The sequence below is a fragment of the Melitaea cinxia genome, chromosome Z (assembly GCF_905220565.1).
Source record: "Melitaea cinxia chromosome Z, ilMelCinx1.1, whole genome shotgun sequence".
Classification (NCBI taxonomy): Eukaryota; Metazoa; Arthropoda; class Insecta; order Lepidoptera; family Nymphalidae; genus Melitaea; species Melitaea cinxia.
Genome location: NC_059424.1, coordinates 10341800 through 10369659, shown reverse-complemented (window position 1 = coordinate 10369659; position 27860 = coordinate 10341800). Strand labels below are relative to the sequence as shown.

At 32.0% G+C, this 27860-nt stretch overlaps 3 protein-coding genes across 3 annotated transcripts in view; 1 reads left to right on the top strand and 2 right to left on the bottom strand.

The window, feature by feature from the left end:
- The first annotated feature begins 116 nt into the window (after positions 1–116).
- LOC123668730 (protein scabrous) lies at positions 117–13174 on the top strand. Its single transcript, XM_045602426.1, has 6 exons — positions 117–283; positions 5514–5679; positions 6096–6263; positions 11204–11665; positions 11742–11942; positions 12305–13174. The coding sequence occupies exons 1-6, from the start codon at positions 117–119 to the stop codon at positions 13025–13027; spliced, it is 1887 nt and encodes a 628-aa protein (XP_045458382.1). The 3' UTR covers positions 13028–13174.
- Positions 13175–14774: 1600 nt separating this feature from the next.
- LOC123668780 (trypsin epsilon-like) lies at positions 14775–21317 on the bottom strand. Its single transcript, XM_045602473.1, has 8 exons — positions 21278–21317; positions 21026–21144; positions 19589–19722; positions 17387–17548; positions 17118–17211; positions 15962–16084; positions 15354–15550; positions 14775–15210 (listed from the first exon to the last, which is right to left on the bottom strand). Exons 1-8 carry the CDS (start codon positions 21315–21317, stop codon positions 14775–14777), a joined length of 1305 nt encoding a protein of 434 aa, XP_045458429.1.
- A 1608-nt stretch (positions 21318–22925) lies between these two features.
- The window catches only part of LOC123668778, a 49117-nt gene continuing 44182 nt past the window's right edge, over positions 22926–27860 (bottom strand). Inside the window, exons 27-30 of the mRNA XM_045602472.1 lie at positions 26250–26493; positions 25031–25138; positions 24499–24645; positions 22926–23105 (exon numbers count right to left, since the gene is read on the bottom strand). Of these exons, the coding sequence (XP_045458428.1) occupies positions 22926–23105; positions 24499–24645; positions 25031–25138; positions 26250–26493 (679 nt within the window). The remainder of the gene's footprint in view (positions 23106–24498; positions 24646–25030; positions 25139–26249; positions 26494–27860) is intronic.

Here is a 27860-nt window from a genome sequence, read left to right as displayed (position 1 = left end):
ATAATAAGAGTGTGGGCTCTCGGCGGGCCATTCTTGTCTCAGGCTCCGGGCGCATCGCACGCTCGCTACACGCCACTCGCCCGCGCACGAGTTACGGTCGAACATAAACCGCGAACATGAAGTGCATCAGCTTTTGTGCTCTTTTATTTTGTTTTTGGACTGTGAATGCCCGCGAAATTGACTACAAACAAGAGTTGCAGGCGTTGAGCGACCAAATCAAATTGCTAAAAACTCTTCATATAGCTGATGTGTCCCGTCTGAAGAAAGAAATCGACGAACTCAAGTAAGTAACTTTAAATCGTTTTAGAAAAACTTTCGTTATTTTTATTTGTTAATGTATGTACTATATGTGTAAAGTTTTCATTTGCGAATGATTTTATAAGCAAATGCGATTGATTGGTTCAAATATCATAATGTTATAACTATTTCTAAAGTACTCTACACAAATAACGAAATTTAGTTTTAACAAAAAAATTAGACTTTTTTAATATAAAGACAGCCAGTAGGACATTTCTATTAAATTATAATATTTAGAAAATTGCATCGGAAATGTGCTTACTTTTTTATATATGTTTAAAGTAAACATTTTGTCTAATTTTGCTTCCGAGCGTACATTAAAATCCGTTCATATTTTACTTATCAACTTATCACTATTTTTAAAAGCTATGCGATTGCTATTTATTGCTTGAATATTTTACCCTTTTATTTACTAACTGGTATAACTTATATATAACTGAAATAATTGTATTTATGAAGACACATGTCACTGTGGGTTTTCTGATCATGCCTAGGCCCACCAATTGTTTAACTCGTTCTAATTTTTCTTTTGAAGTATGTATATCACTAAATAGCCAGTTTAACATGAACCAATCTTCGAGTTATCTCGTAAACGTGTCGTAACATAAAAGTTGAGACAAGTGGTGTTTGAAGACAACGGAGAGTCTCTTACTAAATCAGGTCATCTGCTCTACATAATCTGTGCATGAGGTGCCATATCTTACCATTAAACGTCCATATAAACATTATAAACTACTGTACTGCCTGAAATCTAAATTAGCATTAAAAGGCTCGGATCATTACAAAAATAATGTTTATTTTACTAATTTATTCGTATTACTAACAAATATAGCATTTTAGTTGCATTTTAAATACGATCTTACTATTATATTTTAATATTTCTGTTTATGTGTCTTTTTTCTTAATATGCTTACACATGCGTAATAAAAAATACATAAATTGTGTGAGGTAAATTTTATTATAGTCGTTTTGAAAAAAGAAGTTAGAGGCAATTTATGTTAACGACCAAACATTCGCAGTACACATTCTCGTATAGTTACACAAATTGTTGCGGTAGTTAAAGGAAACGGATCTTTATAGATTTGCGTCTTCATCCGCGAGCTTCGTCTGCAATTGCTCCGGATATTACTATCAAGCTATAGTTATTTCCCCAGATACTAAGTATTATTCCGTAATAATATAGGGATCTGGAACACTGATTTTCGTTCGACAAAAATATGCGATTGTCAAATATTTCGAATAATTTATTCAAAAATGCCGTTAAGTGTTTTAGATGCATGAAGCTTGATAATTTAATCGTAATCTATATTTTTAATTGCTTAAATCTGTATAGCTATTTTTTTTATAATTTAACTAGCTTAATTCTATGCAGCTTTAAAGGGTCTAAATATTTTTTTCTAATGGATTTTTTTTAATAATATGATCATTTTAACAAAACAATTATTAGCTATTAAGTTGAGTCGAGCTTTATAATTAAAGTTTTTTAATACGAACGTTAGTAAAATATACTTATTATGATTACGATTTTGTGTCATGAAGCTAGAAAGCAACTGTATTATTTACTGTTGAATCTTTAATTTTTAGAATGCAAGTTCGTAAATTCGATTTAAACTTAAGCGACAAATCCATTTACTCATCTACGTTTTTAATTGGTCGAAACATAATCGTAAACCATGCGTTATCGGCACTTTGAAAACACCTGCTCCTGGAGACGACCAACTTAAAAACAGGCTTTAGCGGACCGCGCGAGTATTAATCGTCGTGCGACCGCGCGTATGTATTAATACTTGACTGAGATACAGAGTGCTCCGTTCTTAGCGAAACAAATTTCCGAGTTTTAATCCTCCACACAAGATCTTCACTTACGACGCTCCGCGGCTGGCATAACGAGTTTTACTAAACAGAAAACGTGAACCTCCGAGTATACTCAGAGAATGGGTTTGCATACCTGGAATGCAATGATGCCAGCTGTTCACCTACGTTTTGTTGATCGATTTTTAACAATTTATTTTTATAAAGATGCCACAACGATCTTGTGAACCTTATTGCATTAGCACTTTGAATCTAAGATGATTCGGTAGAGTTTAACATACTCTGTGTATTAATTTCTAAACACCTGCTAGGCTTTACCGAGTGCTAGCTGTACAGCACTGGTATTAAAAGATGCCTTGTCGAAATATTCGAATTTTTCAGAAGTACACGTTGAAACTATGATTTGAGAATTGCTACACATATTCAAAATTACGAATAACATTGAATATTCGATTAGTATCTACATTACGAAACAAACTTCCTAACTACACACATAAGAGAAAATATTAAGTAGCAGGTTTTGCTGTCTCATGTCAATCAGTTGAAAATAACCATGATAAATTATAAATTCGTTATTGTATATACTTTTAAAGGCCCGTTTTAATATAATACTGTTTTATATCTTGATGAGGGTGAACATCTGGCTGGTTATAAGTTATTTATATTCCAACCGGAATAATAGGTATACTGCCAGCCCTCATCCGGAAGTCGCAAATGAATGGGGGGACAAAATTTATTTGAAAAAATATATATATTTATTCTATCTGACCTGGGTAACTACGTACCACATTATTTTTTTCATTAATATAATATTTTAATATAATTATTTATATCGAATAAAAAAATAATGAATATTTTTTAAGTAGGATAAAGTTACATATCTATGAAAAATATCTTTAAAATCGATTCAATAGTTGCGGAGACCCGTCAAATATTGTGATACGATATTTTTTCGTTTATACATTTACAAACCTAAATGAATATACAATAATACTAATAAATTTAAATAAAATAATATAATAATACTAGTAAAGAATGCCTCAATGAAAATAAAAAACAAAATGTAATTATAAAATATGTGTTACGAAACATATCAATTGGTTATGAAACTGATATTTCTACATCATTATTATAAAGATTTATAATATTAATTTATTTGTAATTTATAAGAGATATTTAAAGCAACCGGAGCAGATTTGTGTTCCACGTGTTTCTAATGCGTAACTTAAAGGCAGGTGTTACTCTCCTCCAATAACATGCGGACACTTTAATTAATTAGAAATAAAAGTAAAGCAATGGAGTTATAGATTTTTCGATAATGCTATTCAAAAGAAAGTTTGTTTATATATAAATGAACCAACATTTCTGTTCATTGAATAGTATTCGAAATAAAATTTAATTAAAAAAGAAATATTAAATTTAAAAACAGAACTGTCAATGTTTTGAGTTTGAATTGAAATTGTTGAAGCTCATACGAACCTAAAAGCTTAACTAAAAGTAGTTGCATTTTGAGTAAATAAGAAGTGGGTAGAGTAATCATGCAGCTTTATTGCTTTGAATGACAAATTGTCCCAGTGAAAAAGTACCCAGAACATGTCAAATATTAATTTCATACAAAATTTAATAATTCGTTAACAGCTAGCTATACCCGTACGAATAATTCGCATTAAATAAGTATAATAATTTATTTATTTATAATAATTATCACTTTACAAAATTACATTATACGTGATTTGCTTGCTTCGTACATGCTCTTCGGTTTAGGATACTCTTGACCTGGCCTTTTTTCAAGTAGTCCCTTATTTGGTCTCGGAACGTCCGCCTAGGTCTACCCCTTCCAACCCTTCCATCCACACTCTAATACCTTTTTTTCTTCAATCGTTCTTCACTCATTCTTTCGACACGACCAAACCATCTCAGCATACCTTTCTCAATTTTTGTCACTACATCTTCTTTCAGACCACAACGTTTCCTTATCTCGCTATTTCTTATCCTGTTACTCAGTTTAACTTCTATCACACTTCTTAACGCTCTCATCTCAACTGCATTTATTCTGCTTTCATGTTTCTTCTGCCATACCCAAGTTTTACTTCCGTACATGAGCGTCGGAACCAACACACCCTCATGCACAGCCAAACGAGCCTTGTTAGACACCTCCCGAGGAGAGCAAAGCTCCATTCACCCTGTTTCCTGCATTCACTCTTCTTTCAATATCACTCTCACACTTTCCATCTTTTGTAAACTTTGAACCTGATTGATTTGACCTTGATATGTATATGATTTTATAATTAATTTACAAAAAAAAGCAATAAAATTTTTTTTTGTTGTTGTCGCCGGAGAAAGCTATAGAAAATTTTACTCGAAATAGGAGCACGTTCTGTTTTTTTTATGTAATATTATCTTTTACCGATATTAAAGCCGAGGCTATCAGTCATACAGAGCCTCACAGAGAAATTGCAGAAATCCAAAACCCTGTTTAATTATTTTTTCTATTGTAGACATTTAAATGAAAACATTGATGGCTTGACTAATTTTATAGTCCAATTAAGTGACAATATGATAAAATTAATTTCAACTTGAGTATAGAAGAGAACAGCATTAAAAATTATTCAGTTTATAATCATTATTCAGTATCAATAGGATAGATAAAGGGCGCACGAGGGAGACACGGTTCGCGCGCTCGTGCGTACCATCACATCCTGTTTGCACGTACATACTTCCTCACACAACTTTACTCATACAGTTATTAATCGAAAAGTTCCGTTTTTAAGTTGACAGAAATAAGTTACGTTTGCATCAGAAATAACACTTATAATTGTATTTTTATCTAACACTAGCTGTACCCTGCGCGCGTTCCTATGCTTTTTATATATATTTTTTTGGTCGTACCAACTCAGAAAACTTTGTAGGCACAACACTTTCCTGAAGATCATGACATGATATAATGCATAGTTTACGATTCTATAAAGGACATACAGACACACATAGATAATGGTTGAATATTAAAACTGCGACCATATGTATGTATATTGGTAATGTGCAACATTCTGACTTATTATTATAGTAGATATTACAACTGTCTTACTCCTATCATATCATATTATTCTGTTAGAGCGTTAAAAGAAAGAAACTCATCATCTTTAATATACATATGTATAAGCGAAACCGGCAGACGTCTTTCGATAGCAGCGTTACCTAACGAGTCAGGGTCCTATTAACTAATATAAACAATTCAGAAATCTGTAATATTTCATTTTATCATTCCAGTAGCTTTGGAAGACGCACAGTGATATGAACACTATATTTACTATACATGCGTAGGATTATTATTGCCTTCTAGAACATTATCTATTTTATAAAATGTATTTACAACGAATAAAAATAAAAACAACCAGTAATTTTAGGCAGAAACCGGAGACAGCCTGCACGGATAACCATCAACGCAATGAGCAGGCAACCCTGGAATGGGCTAAGAGCTCTATGAAAGAGCTGCGCACAGAAATGAAGGAGTTGAGCCGCAACGTGAACAGCTCTTTGCTCCTCCACCAGCTGCATACTATTCGTAATGAGGTCAGTTGGTTTTTATGCGGTAACTGTAACATCATTTTATACATCATATTCATATCATATAGATAATACAAATAAATTGAACATAAATTAATAATAACTAGACGACATATGAACCACCTGGAAGTGCTCTACTGCTTGGCAAAGGTCTCCTTAGAAGAAGACTTCTAGCAAGTGATGACAAGTATCGGAGCTTAATCTGCCAGTGTTACTATATGTATTCGAGAATGCATATATACCGAGTTTGGGTGGGACTGAATGTTAAAAATATTTATTTATATTTAATTTATTTATCATTCGTTGTCTGCATCACGTTCGTTTATCATACGTGGTTCGTTTTGTCAAACTGCGTATCGCATTATTTGTCTTAATAGTTAAGTAAACAAAAAAACATATTTTCACACATCATATCCTTTTAGTTGAAACGAGCTCTTTTGGAGACTATGGATCTGACTAAGCTCGCTAGGACCCAGGAGGCGAGAGTTGACAACATGGACAGAGAAATCGGTCGCCTCAAGCTAGAAGGTCAACAGATGAGAAGCGTTACTGCACATCTGCGATCTCACTTTGGGAAGCTAGCCAAGGAGGTAAGATAAAAAATCATGTTATTTTTTTAAACGACTGATTACTACTCGAAGGAAAATTTTCAATTAAAAAAAAATAAAAATAAACTTGAATAAATATAAAATGAACAGGAATATATAACCTTTAGTGTACTTATACGTAAAATGCATTTATGCTTGAATATTTCATACTCGTGTTCTTCGTAACGTTGCGGAAGTATCATACGTAATAAATAGGTATTTCATGAAAGGAAATTGAGTTAAATGCTTCCCTTATTCGATTTATGCACGGGAACTACGTTGAATGCAATTTGAAATGTTCTTCAAAAGGACGTACTTTAAGCAAGTTATGTATCGAACTCATAAAGTGTTGTCAATTGCATTTAACATTAATTTTACGTATAAATTATGAACGTATAGGAGATATTAAATTCGTTCTAACCGCAACGAATTTCATCTAATATTATTAAACGAGCAATTCTTGTATATGTTGCAGTCAAAACTCTTAACCAGTCAAAAGCACTATTGACTAGCAAAATCAGTCAGAAGTACTTTTGACCGTTTGCTTTAGTCAATAATACTTTTGACTAAAATAACAGTTAAAAGTACTTTTGCCCAATGGAGCTGGTTAAAAGTACTTTTGACTAAATGATTCCGTCAAAAGTGGTTTTGACTGGTTGTATCAGTCAAAATTCTTAAAAAGTTAAGGTGGTCGATAAAAATAACGACAAACGCACATATAAACTTTTATATTACTCATTATTAGTGGAGAACGTGCTGATATTAGAACAAAAATGAGTGACTACGAAAAGAAAGAAGGCTTTTTGCAATGAATTTTAGCGATGGAAGATATGAAAGATAGTCATTTCAATGTGATGACAAAAGAAAAATTTAAAAAGTTTGGAATGGATGTGGAAGACGCGAAATTTAATGAAAAGGAAACACCATTACAGTACAGTAGACTACAACGCTTTAACACATTGAAGTTTGTGGTATAAAAAAATAGTTACAAACACAGAACCTGTCAAATATTTTTGCCAGCTGAGGAAATCTACGACATTATTGATGCTGCTCATATTTCTATAGGGCATGGTGGTCGCGATAGACTTAAGAATGAAACGGCAAAAAAGTACGCTATGTTACAAAATCATTTGACTAAATCATTTGACTAAATTTATTCACATTTAACGAGTTAATAGTGCTTTTGACGCTTTTTTGCAGTTTAAAATACTTTTGACGGAGAGCGTCAGTCAAAAGTATTTTTAACCGCGAATTTGCAGTCAAAAGTACTAATAACCAATAATTTTCAGTCAAAACCACTTTTGACTAACTTGTCCAGTCAAAAGTACTTTTGACTGATTTCGCTAGTCAATAGTACTTTTGACTGGTTAAGAGTTCTGACTGTAACATATATACATAATTATACAAGAATAAACGGCTTCAATGATTTTCATGAAATTTAGTACGCAGAGGATTTCAGGAGCAACAAATCGATATAGCTCGGATTCATTTTTCGGGCGACTAGCCCGTTGGCGCAGTTTGTAGTAGCCCTGCTTTTTGTTCTATGGGTTGCGGGTTCGATTCCCGTCTGAGTATGGGTGTAATATAATATTTGTATTTATATATGTATTATTTTTATGTATGTTAATAAAAAAAATAGTTATAATAGGCTGGCGGCTGTTACCTGTAACACAAACATTAAGTTTTACTATGGGAACAGACGACCGTGTGTGTATGTTAAGGGAGCGATAGACGTGCGAGTAAGTCCGCGAACTTGTTGTGTTCCATGATTTTTATTTTAATCGAAAAGTAGTGTGTGTCGTGTAGTCAAATTACTCAAAATGAATTATTTCCGAACTTCGCTTTTTTTGGTTTTTAAAATGTAATACGATACAATTCCTAAATAACACAAAGCTTCTTCTGTCGACGACATTGCAATACAGAATAAGTAAGCTTCACGTGTGTCACCGACGTCGAGCAGAGTAAGTTTGCGATCATAAAAACCGCGTTCTTTAAGTTCGTACGTCTATCACCCCCCGGCAATGAAAAATGACTACAATATCGTTAGAATACGAAGATAAATTTCGCAATTGTTAACAAAGTTGTAATAGCTCAGGCGGGAACTCGGCCGGTCGGGATCGACCGAGAAGACCATGGTTCAAATCCCCATGTCTATCGATTATTTTTATTCCTTTTTTTTCTAATTGCACTCATGATTTTTTATTTAAATAACCAGATCATATTTTTATTATTATTATCTAATTCGTATTTAAATATGATTACAAAAAACACGGTTTACTAAAAATACCGAGCTCAGCTCGGTCACATTTCAAAATATTAAATATGGCTTTCGTTTAGTGAATGGTAATGGTAAAGATCAAACGTGACTTCTAATAACAGGTGCTGACCCTCTTCACGCTCGATGAGTATAACCGTCGCTAACCGTTGCGCCTGCGACTTTTTACCGGTCGATATGATTGTGAGGGAATATGATTTAAATAATTAGATAGTAACCCTTTGGTAATTATTTACTAAGGCTCCTTATAAAAAAACCATTACTTCAAACTAACGATCTGTTATCACTTCTTTACTTTATGTTAACCTGAGTAGTACTCTCGCGACTTTGTCTTCGTGGAATTTTAAATGTCCGTATATCCTGTACACAACTGACATAGTGAACTGTATCGTAATATAAAAAACTCTTACTCTACAATAGACTTGGCGGATTGAACGCAAAAGATCTTTGAATATACGGGTTAGACAAATAACGTCTCGAAATATGTATAGCACCCACCTGCCTCAATTGCAACGCAATTTTCATTAATATGTCGCGCAATAACGCTCTGTGAACAAACGACACAATGAGGGAGAGGATGGATCTTGTCATTTGTTTTATAGTTTTAGAAATATTTTATATTTTGTACATTGGTTTCATGAGATATATTTTCAATTATTTACTAATCTTCAATATCTTTGATAGCCGTAGTTATCATAACTTTTTGGTTTTAATTTTACTGATTAAGATGGTCAATATTCATATTGGTTAAATTGTTATTTTAAATTATTTTATATTAAAGGAAGTACCGTGAGAATATACTCGTATAACCCTTATGGGTAGCTTACAATAACCCGCTTACTCATAAAATGATGTTAAGTCGACCAATTTAATAACGGCAAAAAATCTGAAGACCTCACACCGACTCGTACGAAATATTTTCTACGTAAATTGATCCCCGGCAGTGATTAATTAGCGCAACGTTTTGTCCCACGGTGTAAATATGCATTCCATGATTTTATTATAATTTTAAGAAACTGTACTTCACTTCACTGTACTGTAATTATTTCATTAGGTTATTATCGATTAGAAAACTTATAGTTTTATATTTCATTTTATAATTATATCCAAACAAAATGGTCAGCGAATAAAAGTTTAATTTATTTATAAAAATTGCTATTAAATAATCTATATATTAATACGTGAAGCAAAAACTTTGCACCCCTTTTTACGAAAATTGCGCGGACAGTGGAATATGAAATTTCGGACACTTAGTTTAGATAGAGAAGGCTTATAGGCTGCATAATGCTAATGTTTTTTAAATTATGCATAAAAAATACATTAAATCAATAATAAAAACAAATCTATACAAATAAATAAAATTGGATTGTCTGTTTGTAATATCAAAATAACCGCTTTTTACTAAATTCATATGTATGAATGTATACATATACCAAAATAACTTTTTTTATAATTTTTATCTGTCTGTCTGTCAGTCTGTCTGTTTGTTACGGCTAATCTCTGAAATGGCTGGACCGATTTTGACGGGACTTTCACTGGCAGATAGCTGATGTAATATGGAGTAACTTAAGCTAGTACTTTTATTTTAGACTTTTTTAATAACTAACTAACTGATAAATAATTGATTATGGTCGAATTTCGACCATAATCAATTTAAATTAAAATTTTCGTTTTTCGACCACACGGCACCTCGGCACTAGTTAATTATAAATTTATCAAAAAGCTGTTGTCAATACCTATATTTTTAAACTAAATAAAGATTCGTTATTATAAGAATAATAATAATAATAATAATAATCCGGTGTAGGCTGGATGAGGATTGCGGAAGACCGGAATGTGTGGCGCGAACTTGGGGAGGCCTATGTCCAGCAGTGGACTGCGATAGGCTGAAGTGATAAGTGATTATAAGAATGCTTTTAGTAATTTTAATTTAAATCTTTTTAGCATTTAACAAAGTGCAGTTTTGCAAGTCGATAAAACAACGGACCTAGTGTTTGAGATACGGATCTATTACAAACTGGTTCCACTTCCGTGATCTTGTGGAGCATAAATAGAATTGTTGAACCAGAACACTTTTATTTTCGATAATGATGATAATATGAACGGATACGGTCTCGCCAAATACTTTATAATATATTTTTTATTATACTCTGGCAGTTAGTTAAAACCGGTTTGCTATACCAATTCTCTTTTTTTTTACTTTTTAAAGTAAAACATCTGTACGTAAACTTTATTTGGTGTGCTCGTGAATTCGTGACGAGAGCGTTACGAAAAGTATGATCGGGCTAGGTGAATGGAAGTTGAAAGGGAGATATAAGTTAGTGAAAATAACAGATAGATTTAAATTCAGTCGTGTGATATAAAGCACACTCGTTTTTTAAAAATCTATTATTTGTACGATATAAAATTTTTACCAATTATCTACTGTTTTTGTACGTCATTAATACAGACTCACTTAAGGTTTAATTTTACATTATTTCGAATTTTTTATAGGAAATTCATAGTAAGATTACTTAGTTAATAATATAGTTACAATAAAAGATATGCAATAGGTATATATTATACAGATATAGAGGTAATCATCACAATATTGTATATAACTGTAATTTATAAATAGTTTGAAAGAATATTATATGAACAAAAATTACTAAAGGTTTATTTGTTTCAGCTTAAAACTAAACAACTCGAAGAGCTTAACATGGTAAGCTACAACGACGTCCTGGAACCGCACGAAATCAGAGCAGGCGAGCTAAAAACCGAGCACGGTCACAAGTATCGTCATAACAAAATGGTGCACGCTCAAATCTCCCGCCTGGCTCGCAGCCAAGATCAACTCGACGAATATCAACAAAATCTACAGGCTCAAATGCTCGATGTGCAAAAACGACTAGATCGCGTTGAAGAACCCAACTGGGACCTCGTTTCGGCAAGAGTTGACTTCCTCGAACTCGAAACCAAATCTTTAAGGGATGAGTTGAAAAATACATCACAAAAGTTTTCAGATTTCGATAAAATACATGCGTCTATGCTTGAACTGCGTGAAGATGTGGAAAGTATTGAAAACAAAGCTGATAAAACTATTCCCGAATTTAGAAAGGAGATATCTAAGTTGGATGTTAGTTTTGCTCAGGTATTAAAAGTACTATATTTTGTATGGTATTAACTTTTCTCTATACCTATATTTTAATCTATTTTTTTTTATACAGCTCAATGCTCAATCGTCTTATTTAAAAGAAGATCAAGAGAATCTGCGACAGTCAGTGAAGGCTATTGCTGTAAGCGTTAGCAATGCTATTGATCGTGCCGAGATGGATCGCCTTGTTATTAAGAAAATCAATGAATCGATCACTGACTTGGAAATTAGATCTAAACAACATTATTACCGCCTAAACGACCACATACTAAAGGTAATATATAATATATTTTATTAAATCAGCGTCTTCGGTGCGACAAAGCCAGTACTGCGGTCACCAACCCGCCTGCCCAGCGTGGTGACTATGGGCAAAACACATGAGTTCACGTTATTTTTGGCGTCAACTTGTGGAGGCCTATGTCCAGCAGTGGACTGTATAGGCTGTAATGATTAAATCTAAATACATTCAAACTGTTAGAATCAAGTTTCTATCGTATTTTCACTACTTTTTTAGTACATTACCCGTATATATTTATGACGAATTTTCTTTTAATATTAAAATGACTAACATGAATGATGTTTATAACGTTTTGTGATGAAGTTTTTATATATTTAGTTACATTATCGTTGTTACAGAGTGAAGCTAACCATCTGGATAAGTTAACTAACGGAACTGTTGGCATTTCTTTGCCCGATCTTATGGGCGAAGTTAAAGAACTGCAACCAATCGAACGCGAATACGAGGATCTCGTTAGTCAGCTGCCTAAAGATTGTTCCAGTGTATTTGGTCTACCTGAGACTTATCTAATTCACCCCGGTAACCATCCGGTGGAGACTTGGTGCGTAAACGGAAGTACCCTCCTTCAGCGCCGCTATAACGGGACGATTGACTTCAACCGAAAATTCAACGAGTACGTCCATGGCTTCGGCGACCCTGCGTCTGAATACTGGCTGGGATTGGAGTCGATGCATCGACTTACTTCAGATAACTGTTCCTCTATGAGGATTGACATGACTGATATTTACGGCAGCTCGTGGTATGCTGATTACGAATACTTTGTAGTGGGCAGCGCTGACAGTGGCTACATGTTGGACGTCGGTGGATTCAGAGGAAATGCCAGCGATGCCTTCGAATACCAGAACCATATGGAGTTTTCTACTATTGATCGCGACAGGGACATCTCCAATACGCACTGCGCTGGAAATTACGAAGGTGGCTGGTGGTTCTCTCACTGCCAGCACGTTAACATTAACGGAAAGTACACCCTCGGACTCACTTGGTTCGATTCTGCTAGGAACGAGTGGATCGCCGTGGCGACCAGCGAAATGCGCATGTACCGCCGATCCGGTTGCTCTTAAGCTCTATACTGACGATTACAATATGATAATTACTCAAACTTATAGTCGCACTATCCACGTGCTTATTAATTAAAATACGAAATAATTATTATATATCTTAATCATACCAAAGATAATCCTAGTAAAACAATGGTACTTAATATTTAAAGTTTCATGGATGTGAGTAGAATTTCACCGTTTTAAATATATGCTGTCACTTTTCTTCGCCTGCTTATTTCACTTAATCGAATTGTTCTGACGTAACTTTGAGTTTAATTATTTCGCGTTATTGTTAATGAATAAACAAAACTGAATTAGACACTTATGGTACTTGAAACATCGTTTGACCTAATAGACATGTTGTTATTGTAGCACATAATGAAAACGATCATGGTTCGATTGTATGCATTCAGTCTTTTGTGAAATAACGACAACTTGTTTACATTATTTTCACGGGTCATCGCGGTTCGATCAGCGAGACTGCTTTGTTAAGCAAAAGTACTGAACAAACAATTCATTAGCAGATATTTCATTTGTAAATAATTATATTAACGACATGAAACTCGAAAAATATTCAAAGCGGTTATGAATTTTATTTATTTTTGATGTAATTAGAACTTTCTTAGTAGGTTCGCTTTTTAAAAGCACATCATATGCTTGTAAATAATATGTTGCGAATAAGTTGAATTTTAAAATTTACTTATAAGAAAATTCCTTTAAGCTATTATTTAAAATACTATCCGAGCGTAAATCAGTGATTTATAAACTACTTCAACTACAACAGGGGATCGGACAGTAATCAGATTAAAATCTATATTGTACTTAGATAAAATAAATATACTGTTTTACGATTATTTATCGAATAATAATTTAATATAACTCATTTAAATAATTTAAAATAAAGAAATAAAATGTTGTTTTTTTACAATATTTTTAATCTGTACTGAAACACAACTATAGTGCGTGACGTCATTTGTAGGATCAAACATTGACCGCGTTCCACTAAGCATCCGCATCGCCCGCATCATGCCGCCATATTGCGAACACACAGCTGACACCTGACACTTGACAGCGCCCAAATATGTGTTCCACTTATAAAATTCGACCACTATGCCCGCGGCGTTTTTTACGTTAGTGGAACGGCAATTTCAGCGGTCGTGATCGATAGCAATGTGGACCTTAGGTGGAGCGCGCCCTTTATTATTACTACAAATGACGTCACGCGCTCTCAGATGACATAGCCTGGCGTTTTAGCGGGATTTTTAAACAAACGATAATTAATCAAACATAATTTCGAATACCTAAAAAATAAAATTTTATTTTTTATGAAAATAAGTATCCATAAAAATTCATTTAAAACGCTTTCTGAAACTTAGTCCGATCCCTTATTGTAATATAATTAAATATGTAGTTGTTTGCTTAAAGTGTCATATTATTGTATCCTTAATACTTATTGTAATGTGTATATAGTACTACATACATGTTTACACATACATGTTTTTCTACTTGTCAAATTAATGTTATTACATTAATTTGACAAGTAGAAAAACATGTATTAAACTATTTTTATTTAAATATTTTCCCTCGAACTTTTGGACTACATACATTAGCGAAAAAGAAGGTAGATTTAAGTAATTGTAGTTAATATTATAGAGATTATATTGTACCAAGGGATTTAAACCAAATAAAGCATTCAATCTAAGATATTTTTTATTTATTTATAGTATAATAAGCCAATTAACATACGTTAAAACTAAATATAATAATATTAATAATCACTATCCTCATTAACATTTTCATTCCATATACCTGTATCGCTGAGTAATAAAGACTTGTTCATAAACGGACGGCCTCTCAATTTCTGAAATTTAATCTTATTCTCCTCCAATTTATTTTTATAATTTCTACTTTTATTTTGGGCTTTCTGAATAACTTGGTACATTAACTTTTTTTTCAAAAAAAGATTTTCCTCCTTGATAAAGTCTCTAATGTCGTACAAATTTCCTTGTAATTGTGACAGTGTCTGGTCAATTTCCAATGGATGTAAATCTTTATAATTGTTTCCATGATCGTGATGTTTTGGTTTTATAACTCTTGTACTCTCCAGCCATTCCAAAATTGCAAAGGATTTTGTCGCTTCAAAGAGTTCGCTGACGTGATCTTTAGTTAGTTCTCGAAATAACTTTACATTTTGTGCTATCCATCTAAAACATTAATTGGTATTAGTAATTAGTTATTATGGTAGATTTAGCTGAGTTACTTCTTTTAATATAGAATTTGACTCTAGATTGTATTGTGGGTTGTCTATGAAAACTCAAAATTAACCTGAACACTGTTTTGTAATTACATTGTATAATGCTGGATACTCGTGTAGATGAGAGGTAGGTCGTGCAGGTAACCGCAACCGAAACCCCAAGACATCAAGCCAACCAATTTGGCATTGACTGCGAGTGGAGCGCCCGGAACAGCCAAACACGAAGACGATGGGTTTTCTTCTCGAGCTGATCCAGTACACAACATACCTGTGCGCACTTCTGTCCCATGCTAGAAAAGTATTTACTATAGTTTTATTATTTTCTTTTTCAAATGGACGGATGTGTCTTTAACGCTAAAACAACTAAATCGTTGTAAAAACTTAGTTTTTAGATACATATTTAGAGTAAGCCACATAGGCTCCTTTTTATACTGCTTTTTTCGCGACACGTACCTACATTAAAACAAAATGTCGTACAGTTTGAAAAAAAGATTATATTTTTTAAGTGTAAATAGTCATTTCCACTTTTAATTATTATGATAATAAAATTATTACCGTTGCTACAAAAATTCTTGTATACTGTATTATTTTGTTTTATTTTTAAATTAAGCAAAATTTAAATTCTTACTTACAAAATAACACAAACTACACTATCACTACATTTTGTGTACATCTTGAAATAAATTAAACAATTGACGCACATTTTTATATCCATCGCAGTACAAATTTGGCGATGTTATAGTAAACGAGATTGATCTCAACATTGGATCTATCAATTCATCCGGAAACATGGCCGATGAGCGCGGTAGACACAGCTCTTTACCCTTTAGATATAATACCGATACTATTAATTTACTTACGCTTTGTCGTTAAATACGTTATTAAAATTTTCAAAACGAGGACTTAATGCTAAAAACATTCTCTACCAGCCAATCTAAAACATATACTCGTACATACATAATTTATTTAATAATTCGGAAAAGATTCATTTTATCATCATCAATTGAGAAACTCCGAAATTATTAAATTATATTCATTATTATTTCATTACAATAAAGCTACGTTTTCTTCAAATAGAGACAAAACAAGCTACGACTGATCGTAGCCAGTATTGGCTATAAATGTCAACTTGGGTGAAGCCATGATGGACGCTTGGTTTTTTATTTTTAACGAAACATTGACAAAAAAGGAGAAATATATCGTTTTAAATTAAACAGGAACAATATTGTAATATCTATGTATAAAATTTTGTAGTATGCTTTCTGACATTTAGTACACTTGACTAGATGGTATCTGACGTCTTGTCTATACTCTATACAAATAAATAAAATTGGAGTGTCTGTTTGTACTATTAAAATTACCGCTTTTTGCTAAATGCATATGGTTGTATACATGGTACCTACATATACCAAAATAACATTTTTTTCAATGTTTGTCTGTCTGTCTGTCTGTCTGTCTGTCTGTCTCTCTGTCTGTTTGTTCGGGCTAATCTCTGAACGAAAACTAAACGGCTAGAGCGATTTTGACGGGACTTTCACTGGCAGATAGCTGATGTAATAAGGAGTAACTTAGGCTACTTTTATTTTAGATATCTATTTATTTTATAACTCTGCGAACTGAAGAACATTTTTTTTTGTTAAATTCCACGCGGACGAAGTCGCGGGCACAGCTAGTATGTAATATAATTGAAACAGACAGACGTATATTTGACATTTTAAAATGGTTTAGTTTGCACCAGTAAATGGTAACAGTCTCATAATATTTGCGCTATTTTGATAGGTGTTACAAACACACATTCAAATACTTTTATTCATTTATATTACAGTACATAAGAAAAGTATAAGTTTAGTACAGCACCGTTAAATCACACCTGCCCCACCCGGTAACAAAGGCTGTTTTGTTAGAAAGCTGCAAGTTGGGTGTTATTAGCGAAATACTCTTTATAGACGACCTGAAATATTAAAATGATATAATTGAGTACAATTTATATATAAACTACCGCTGCGTATATATATATATATATATATATATACCAGAATGTTTGAAAATTAAAGTAGTAAGTAGCTGTACCTATATTACACAAAAATCAAGTCAAGATACTTAATTTTATAACACGAAAAACTAACTTAAATGTGATATCTTCATAAAACCTAATCATGGCGAGGTCAGCGACGAGGGTAAACGGATTAAAGTCCTGGTGAACCACAACTAGTATGACAGTCAAAAGCGACGTTCCTCTGTCTGAATAGTTTTCTCCAACAACTATTTTCAATTGTTGAACTGGAACGCTAAAATAATATAATTAATTAACAACATAAATATCTAAGTATAAATATAGCAACAATACACATAGCTATACATATAGCTACAATTACATAAGTGCGGATTCACAATACTATAAATCATTCACATTAAAAAAATATTCCATTGAACCTTATAAAATTTAAAAAAAAATTTTATTGTCTGTAAAAACGGGTTACGGACGGAAAAAATTTCATACTTCTATGAATTGAATTGAATAATAAATAATAAATAATTATCACTGAATTATCATTTATTTTGTATAATATAAAAAAGGAGTTAATTGAAAATTAATTTTTTTTTCAATAAATTAACATTTATTTATTCGAACTGCTAGGTCTGACGTCACGCGAGAAGAGAGATAAATAATTTGTCACAAGCCAATTCCGCGTTCTCGCTTGCACGCTCAGGCTCAGACGGAACGTGATACTTTTTCGGGCGTGCAGCCCAATGATATAATAAAACTATCTCAGCTCAATGGTGCAGCCGGTGTCCATCGATTTATAAGACGTTATCACGTCAAAAATGTGTTAGTAAATGCAGAAATTCGAAGTACAACTTTGTTTATTACATAACTATGCTATTACCAAAATTAGAACTTCGATAAATTTGATCATAGTCTCAAGGGAATAAAATTAGTGTCACTGTTAAAATTTTAAACTTACGTATATTTCAACTATATTTGTAATTTAAATTTAATCTTCACTCTTCTCTTGTTATTCTTAGTTCTTCTTTTTGGCTCTTAGTTCGATTGTATTTTTTTTTATTGTAAGTTATCTCAGAACTTTTGACTGGGTAGACCAATGTGGTTCCATTTAAATTGAATTGGTTAAGAACCCAGTTACTTTTCAAGTTATATCGAATAATGCGTATTTACTTGACTATTTATTCGTCTACCTACGTTGTTATTTGTCGATGGAATTGAAGTCGGTTTTTTTTCGTTTGCGAGCAAATACAATTATTTGTGATTATTAAATCATTGCGAATTTATTTTATAACTATAATATCTTCTGAGATATTCATAATAAAATTAGGTATGTCAAGGACAATTTTATTCCAAGCTAACTGACCCCGTAAACGTTGTTTTACCATATATGATATTAACCCCCCTTAATCCCTCCCTTATAACTTAGCTAGATGAAAAATAAATGTCGGCCGATTCTCAGACCTATCCAACATGCACACAAAATTTCAAATAAATCAGTGCAGCTGTTTCGGAGAAGTATTGTAATTAACATTGTGATACGAGAATTTTATATATATAAGATTTTTCCCATTTTTTTTCGTTCAATCACAATAAAATATAACCTATGTCACTCCTATAGTGAATCCTAATAGTGTAGTTTTCTGCTAATGGTCTATCGAATAAGTACAAAATGAATTTTTCAATTCGAACCAGAATTAAGTTCCTGAGATTAGCGCGCTTAAACAAATAAACAAACTCTGTACTTTATAATATTAAAGCTGAAGCTTTAATATTATAAAGTACAGATTAATGATTCTATTTTTGTAACAATGTTATAAAAAACCATTTCATTTGTAGGCAACATATATTAATTTAAACTATCAATAAATCGCTTGAACGTTTTATAGGTAGACAAAACCCGCTCTATATTAATTAATAATATCGAGAAAAACCAATAAAATGGACGGCAAGCTTTTAAGAACAGAAAACCACATGAGTAGATCCATCATAGATTCATGTGTGTGAAAACGGATTAAAAGACTTTTTTTTTTTGTTTACTGCGTTGTGGTTGTAAAAATTTCGTTTTGGCATTCTATGATAAATAGTATCTAATCGAACTTGTTGTGATGCGACTTTTATAAATTTCAATTCTGATTATTTTCATAACGTGAATTACATACTGATTGAAAAAACGAAGTTTTCAATATTAATTACTTTCAAATGTAAGGCTAGAAAAAATAAGTGCTATTTTTTTTATAATGACAGATCATCGACAATTCATTTTTTTTCCTATATTACTCTAGAACTTTTAAATTTAATTATTTAATATTTCAAAACTTACCCGACAATAGGACGCGCCACAGTGATAACTAGATTTTTTGTAATCAAACTGCCAGTTAAATAGTGACAGTTGTGTCGACGAACACTGACAATGTACGGGTGTTCTCTTATATTAACTCGCTTGCCTCGGAATATCTATAAGTATCGTATAAAAGTAAAATCGTTGCTACGTTATCGAAATATTTCATTTCATTTCATACCAACCTCTATATTTATTCGCCTTATATTATATGCCGTAAACAACTCATTTTATTATCAGCTTCATATTTAGAGTATATTTGCAATATGGTAATTTTGTAATTTATTTGATTGTTTGTCTATTTTCTTTATTGCTTACTTGTTTGAATACGCTAACGAAACTTATACATGTACTATCTACTAAAAACACTAAAAATAAAAAATAAAAAACTATTCATGTTTTAACGTGCGAATCGTATTCGTTAAGCTCTATATATATTAAAGTAGAGCTGAAGCGTCGCGTCACTTCATGAATCGATGGTGGATTAAATTCTATTTCTAATTTATAACATTCAAATTTTTGTTGACGCACGACACTCGTATGAGTCAAAATAAAATCGTAAATACGGTAAAAAAGTGTTTGTGCCAACGATAGATAAATATTTTACTTTATAAAGGTATGCAAGTCTTAATATAATTAAAACCAATAAATATACCAATTAATGTTTCGAGATAAAATATAGAAACTCGCAGTAGTTTACACTTGATGACGCTCTACAACGCTTCAATCTAGCGCTTATTTGAATAAAACATTTGAGAAAAGATTACTGATTATAAACAACCAATACCGCTCTATTATCCTGAGTCTGGAAAAGAACTATAAGACTGTCACAAAAAAAAAACAAACAAATGATGATCCATTCCAGTTATAAAACTTTCATTTAGGCAAAAGTACCTTTTCGTTTCGTTCTGGGCCATGCTGCTCCTAGAAACTAATTTACTTATCCTATTAAGCATATTTTATTAAATGAAATGCTACGGTAAATAGAGTTAGTATTTTGTTTCCTGTTTAAAAGAGGTAAGATATCTTCTTTTATTAAACGAATGAAATGAAATAGAAAACAGAAAAATATCAAATTGCATTAGTAAGGATTTGCTTGAAAAGTTAAGAGAAACGCAGTCATAAAATAAATAAATTGGTCAAATAAAAGTAGCGTTAGTTACTGCTTACTACATCAGCTATTTGCTAGTGAAAGTCCCGTTAAAATCGGTCCAGCCATTTCAGATATTAGCCGGAACAAACAGACAGGCAGACAGACAAACCAAAATTGTTAAAAATGTATTTTGGTATATATACCATGTATACATCCATATGCACTTAGTAAAAAGCGGTTATTTTAATATTACAAACAGACACTCCAATTTTACTTATCTGTATAGATTATTTATTTATCAGTCAACTTTCAATAAATTTAATTACTTTTCGATTAAGCAGGGGTAAATCACCTGTCAAAGGGTAACCTGTGACGTCAAATAACGAGTCGCCATACTCATCTTTTGTTAAATTGCTTTCACAAAGGTAACCTGCCACCCGGCACACTGCCACAATAATTTATATTAATAATTTAATATGAAATATTATATTAAATGGTAAAAAATAAAGTGGCTAACGCAAAATAATTCCAATAGTTAACATCGTTGATACGTTACGTGATCTGTGTTGACAAAATACGTATTAAATCTAAATGGCTTTGATCACTGAGCGAAGACATTCCAGATAACTGAACGCAATACATACCTTTTGCTTTGACATTGGATTAATGTTGGTTTATGTCAAACGAAATGATACCTATACCATGACCACTAGTATCAAACACATCACATACACATACACTGAAACCCCAATGACGATGTTGACTATTCAGAGCAGTCCCTACGGGCAATTAATCAGTATTCAAAGTCGAGATAAAATTAAACGACTGTCTTTGAGTTAAGCAAGGACTTTTTTCCTTAATAATTCTAATTTACGGTAGATATATGATACACACTAATAGTTGGAAAATAAATAATTAGGGCTTTAATAAATAAGATCCGCAGTGTCGAATATCTTAATAATATAACTCAATCTATATATTTTAACTAATACGCCTTTAAAAAGTGTCTAGCTACCTATTTAAAAATTTTGCGTTGACTACAACGAACTCTTCGATGGAAAGCGACACAATGAGGGAGCACTCTGCCATGAAGGACGAAAAATGCGAATCTCTATGGTTTAAATCCATCTATGTCGCAATATCTATTATGACCAAATTCAATACTATCTTTATGCGAAAGCCGAATGAATGGCATGCATGGCAACTCTCCGAAAATCAGTGACTTTTTTTCCTAAAACAATGTATTAACTTTTTAATTAAAAGTTTACACTTCGAAAAAATTTTTGTTCGAAACTAAAAATTAGTTTACTAGTTCAACACTAACTTTATGACGTGTAACGCTTACCGTACGCTTAAATGCTAAAAACGTACGGTATTATATTACATACACGGTTTTTGCACGTAATGTTGATGAATAAAGAAGCTTGTATGAATGATGTAACGATAAATAATAAATTGCATTTTAAGTAGATACATTTTATTTGTACTTGTTTGCTCTAACAGTTTCTGTGTAAGTATTTATAAGAGCTTTAAATTTCTTTTTACAAAGTAATATTTAAAAGGTTTGAAATTTTTTTATAACGAAGTGATTTCAAAACAGTAAAAAAATAAAACAATATCAACAAAATTAAAACAGTTAAATTATATTCAATTTTAATATTTATCTGTGAACATATTTAATTATTATGATTACGTTAAAATCATAAGTAGATACAAAATAACACAATAAACTAACACAATACAGTAACATGTTTTCGTACATTACCTAAACGGAAAATAAAAATGTAGGTTACTATTTTTAAACCCTTCATATTTTTTGATAAAATTTGCTGACAGTTAATTCTCCTTTCTACCTAATATTAAAACTTTATTACTTAGTCAAAATTTCTGCTATCCATCTCTGTTTTACATTTCCGCCCAGTAATGGCCTATGGGACTCCGAGCAGACGTAAGTGTACACGTCAATCTAGGTAAACATAAAACTAGAATTTTCTCTACAACCCATAGCCATTATGACAACTGGCTACCCTCCTATAAGCTAGACTGGCCTACGGACTACATGAAGAAGAAGATAATCAAGAGTCGATACCAAATCAAACACCTTGGAAATATACATCATAATAAAAAATATCACAACCAATATTTATTTTTAAAGAGAAAAATCTTAAGCGTACTACTAATTAAAAACTATAAAATAATAATTACATTTATATTAGTGATAAAACGTTAATTTTTTGCTAATGTAGCAGTTTTTCTATCAGTAGTGCTAGGAGTTCCGACGTGGACAACGGCGTGCGTAGGCCAGGCCGAGGTCCGCGCACGCTCCATACGGCCTAGGCATGATGCGCTGCTGTCTGTATCTACGTAGGGACTTGATGGCGTCTTTGCAGAGTGAACTGATACCACCTGTATAACGTGTTTCTTTAAATAGCTTTCCGTGTAAATAAACATTTATAGTGTAATAATTATTACCTTAATTTTTTTCCGATTCAACAGGGCTTAAATAAAAATAGAATAAAGAAATATGCATAATTATTTTAAGAAAAATAAAAATAAAAAGTGTAAATAAATATTATGTAGAAATAGCTATAGTAAATAGCAGTATAATAGCAATAGCAGTAGCTACGAGTATATAATCAGATGAGAATAACAAGTTACTTAATTCAAAATTACGTTCAACAATCTCTTAAATGATTTCTAACTTTTAATCTTCACAAGGACAATTCAAAAATTTCAACGATTTTTTTAAATTCCACTTCAATATTGCGTATTAAAAGTATATAGGTACGAAAGCCGTATAGTACTAATTCTAAAAGAAACCCCTTTTACTAAGAATGCGTTATCCCAAATATCCGTATATCCGTCTGCCCAACTACCACGGAGTTAGGTACATCTACGAAGCCGTTACAAAGAGGCTTTTAGAACATGTTACTGTTTGTTTAATCAACACACCCTAATCAAAACCTGTAGTAGGTTCCACAAAGTAGTTTTTTCTATATTTTTATCTCGATAACACCCAGTGAACTATGGTAAGGAAACCTTGTAAGAGTCATCAGCGTACTATATATTTATATATATTTAAAATATGCTAAATCATAACCACATATTTACTTAAATACAACAAATGAATAATATTTTTATATTATATTAGTTCATCATTTCAGCCTATTACAGTCCACTGCTGGACATAGGCCTCCACAAGTTCGCGCCAAAAATGGAGTGAATTCATGTGTGTCATATTATATTAACTACTAGTATCTTTAAGGCAAATTTTTATTTCTCATAGTTATTGTTGCATAAAATAATGTAATAGACGAGTACGATTGCAATAAATAGTAAGTAAAAGTTGTCTTCCAAAGTCGAACAAAACACGCATTAAGCAAATAAGATCTACTATTACGAAACAGCTCTTATAAATGACAACCATAACAGATCCTAACAAGTAAAAGCAGCATGGAAAGTAAATAGGTCGGACTTTGCTTTTGTCGCGTATTCTAACAACCTACCGTGTTGGCCTTATTGTTGATTGCGATGGGTGAACCCGAAAAAATAATCTCAGTTAAGTATGCCATAACCTTACAAATCACAAACCAAAAATAGTGCAAAATACGATTTATTCGTTGTAAAATAAAATCACATACTCGCTATAAATTTATATTTTGTTAATTACTTTTTGTGAACTTTGTTGCAAAATAATGTGTAAAATGGGGAGAGACCTTAAACAATTGTTGATGCGACGCCCATTAATGACTACATACCCCACTGTATGAACATCTTAGTTATGAAAACAATATCTTACCCTAGAATGTGTGTGCTGTAATAACGGATGACTTTCCGTGGAGGATCCGTCACCCTCTATTGTTCTTGAACAATAACCTTCAGCCATTCGATAGAAGACTAACATGGCAGCCATCAGCATACCGGCGTACACAAAAAATTCTTTCGCCTAGACGAACAGAAATGCAATATTTTAAAATAGTATCTACTTATTAGTTATTATTCCTAAAATAAAATGAATCCAACAAACAAAACACTACATACATATATGTACGATGAATTGTTCAGTAATGTATCTTAAACTAAAATAAAATAATCTTTATAATAAATCTTTTCAGTTTTTCATATTTTTACTACTAATTAGTTTTTAAATATCACTAACTAAAGCAGCCTATTTGAATTTTATTACCGTTCCGAATTTAAATTAAGCTAAACGATTTTATGGAATATTAAAAATGTAGAGTAACTTCAATTAATTGTGGTAGAATTTCGAAATTTCCGATATGTCCATCATTTATAATTGTGCAATAAATATATATTTTACGTTGAATTACCCTAGACTCAAATATTTTTGTTTGCGCCACTAGGATCACTATAAGATTTCCTATTGCCACTGACATGTACCAAGCTGCAATCGTAACTGTCTTCATACTCTTCGGAGCCTGTAACAACTTTATATCAAATTTGTGCTTTTTATTTCTACAATTTGTTACATAGCAGGAAGAATTCTATGATATATTATGATATTGCAATAAATTTCGTATATTATATGCTATACATTTTCAACTATAATTTTTTTTTAAAACCTTTTGGCGGATAGTAGTTTTACAGTACAAAGATTCAATTGAGAAGCAAACAGAGAAGGTATGCGTATCTTTAAGCGGTATTTAGATATATTAAGTATTTATAAATAGAGTAGGTAACATATTTATACATTTATTAGCTATGCTCGCAACTTCGTCCGCGTGGAATTTAAGAAAATAGATATTTTTCAGTTCGCATAGTTATAAAATAAATAAATTTCTAAAATAAAAGTAAGTTACTCCTTATTACATCAGCTATCTGCCAGCGAAAGTCCTGTCAAAATCGGTCAAGCCGTTTCAGAGATTAGCCGAAAAAACAGACAGACAAAAATTGTAAAAAATGTTATTTTGGTATATGTACCGTGTATACATCCATATGCATTTAGTAAAAAGCGGTTATTTTATTATTACAAACAGACACTACAATTTTATTTATTTGTAGATAGTAAAAAAAAATAATATTCTACATTCTGCATTCCAAAAACAAATTACTGTGTTTTATCAAGTCTTTCTAGTTATTTTGTATGATAAATTAAAAACGTTTTTTAATTGTTTGCCTATATGTCTGTACAACTATCTCTGGAACGGCTAAAATAAGATAAAGCAGGACACATGTTAGGTAACATTCCTATAATACGCACGGGATCACGATAACGCCATTAAAAGAATAATGAGTATCCTGTTAGAACTTCCACGGGAACGAAGTTGCGGGTACAGCTAGTATTTAACACAAAAATAATAACTATAATAAATAAAAACTACATGTATTTGTATATTTATAAATGAACTGTAGTCGCTGGATGCAAGCGGCGGTAGACGTAAATGTTTCAGAGCTTGTAATGTTGGTGATAGATAAATTAACTATTTGTACTAGCATTCTAATCACTGCTTGTGTGCAAATTTACTTAAATTTATAGAAGGCTGAGACTTCCTGCTCTTGGAAAATGATATAGTGGATGTCAATGCTTACCTGAGTAAACGAGAATTCTAGGCCCGAGACAGCAAACATGATCTCGGCCATTGAGACCAGGACATACTGTGGTACGATCCAAGCGAGATTCAGCTCGTTAGGTGGGTTAGGAGCGTGTAAAACGGCAGCGTCTAGTCGTCCTAGCCTCTCGCGTACACATAAAACGTAGACACCGCCTGCGCGTACTACACCACGACCGGACCCTGATATATCACCGTTGGCGCTTGACGCACGCCATTCAAACCTACATCCAAACCAATTGTATTGATAGTATCACTTTCATTTTTAAAGTTAATTTCAAGTTTCAGGGATTTATCGTGGGTACACAAAAAAATTTAATAGCCAGATTTCTTCCAGATATATTGTTGTTGACAAATCTTCATACAAAACTCACTTATATAATTTTTATATGTATTACTACGCTCTAGTATTATAAAAATGTAAATTTCCACCAATAGCGAAAAATTATAAATAATATATTATGTGGGAAATTTAACCATTCCCGCTGTGTTCGCCGAACATAGATTCTGATTCTTTAGTATTAGTGGTTGTTTTAATGGTTGCAGCATGATTTTGTAGGTTAACAGTTCACTTCTATCGAACAAAAAAAAATGAAAAAAAACTTACGAAGACAATGGCCTCAAAAGATAAATTCTTTAAAAACTTTTACTATCAACATATTACGTCATTACACAATTTATCATTACATAGTATAAAACAAAGTCGCTTCCCGCTGTCTGCATGCTTAGATTTTTGAAACTACGTCATGGATTTTGATGGGGTTTTCTTTAGTAAATATAGTGATTCCAGAGCAAGGTTTATATGTATAATACATGTATAATATAGCAGAGAACACTGATAGTTTTTGTAACCGTGCGAAACCTTTAAGTATATGGTACTTAGTTTTGAGAGAATTGAGATATTTCCTACACCCAAGAAATAGAACGAATTAATTTGTACACCAAATACATTTAACACAGATTTAAAAGCCATGCACCGAACTACACAGAAACGAGCGATTGGTTCCCGAACAAAATTAACGTTTATGTGGGTCTTACTCGCTAGGTGCTTGCGGGTAAAATGCGTGTAGTGAATAAATTCAAAGGGTCAATAATTATTTGAAGAGTAGCATATATCTCTATTTTGATATATCAATAAATACGATTACACACATATCTAAATAAAATATACTAAATTAAATCAAGTTTCCCATTTTAAAACTGTGCATTATATCACATTAAAGACGTAATAGTACATACTGCTTTACAGCAATTATATTATTCTATCAGAGTGAGAAAATTATAAAAATATCGCTTTAATATAAAGATTCTTAATATTTATTTTTCTTTAATATGTCTTATTGACACAATGTTACAAATATGCAATAGAAAACGAAAACTACACTTTTAAATTGAACGTGCAAATTTACTTTTTATATAAGTATATTTAATTTTTATAATTTCTGTTATGAAGCAAAATATTTTCAATATCGATGTAAATATCTAAGGCGAGTTTGTTTCTAAAGTTTATTCTACTTCTCCAAGTGTTTCCGACGTTTTTAAATTAAGGTATATTGTTTAGGCAACAAATAAGCGCAACTTTTCTTCCTTT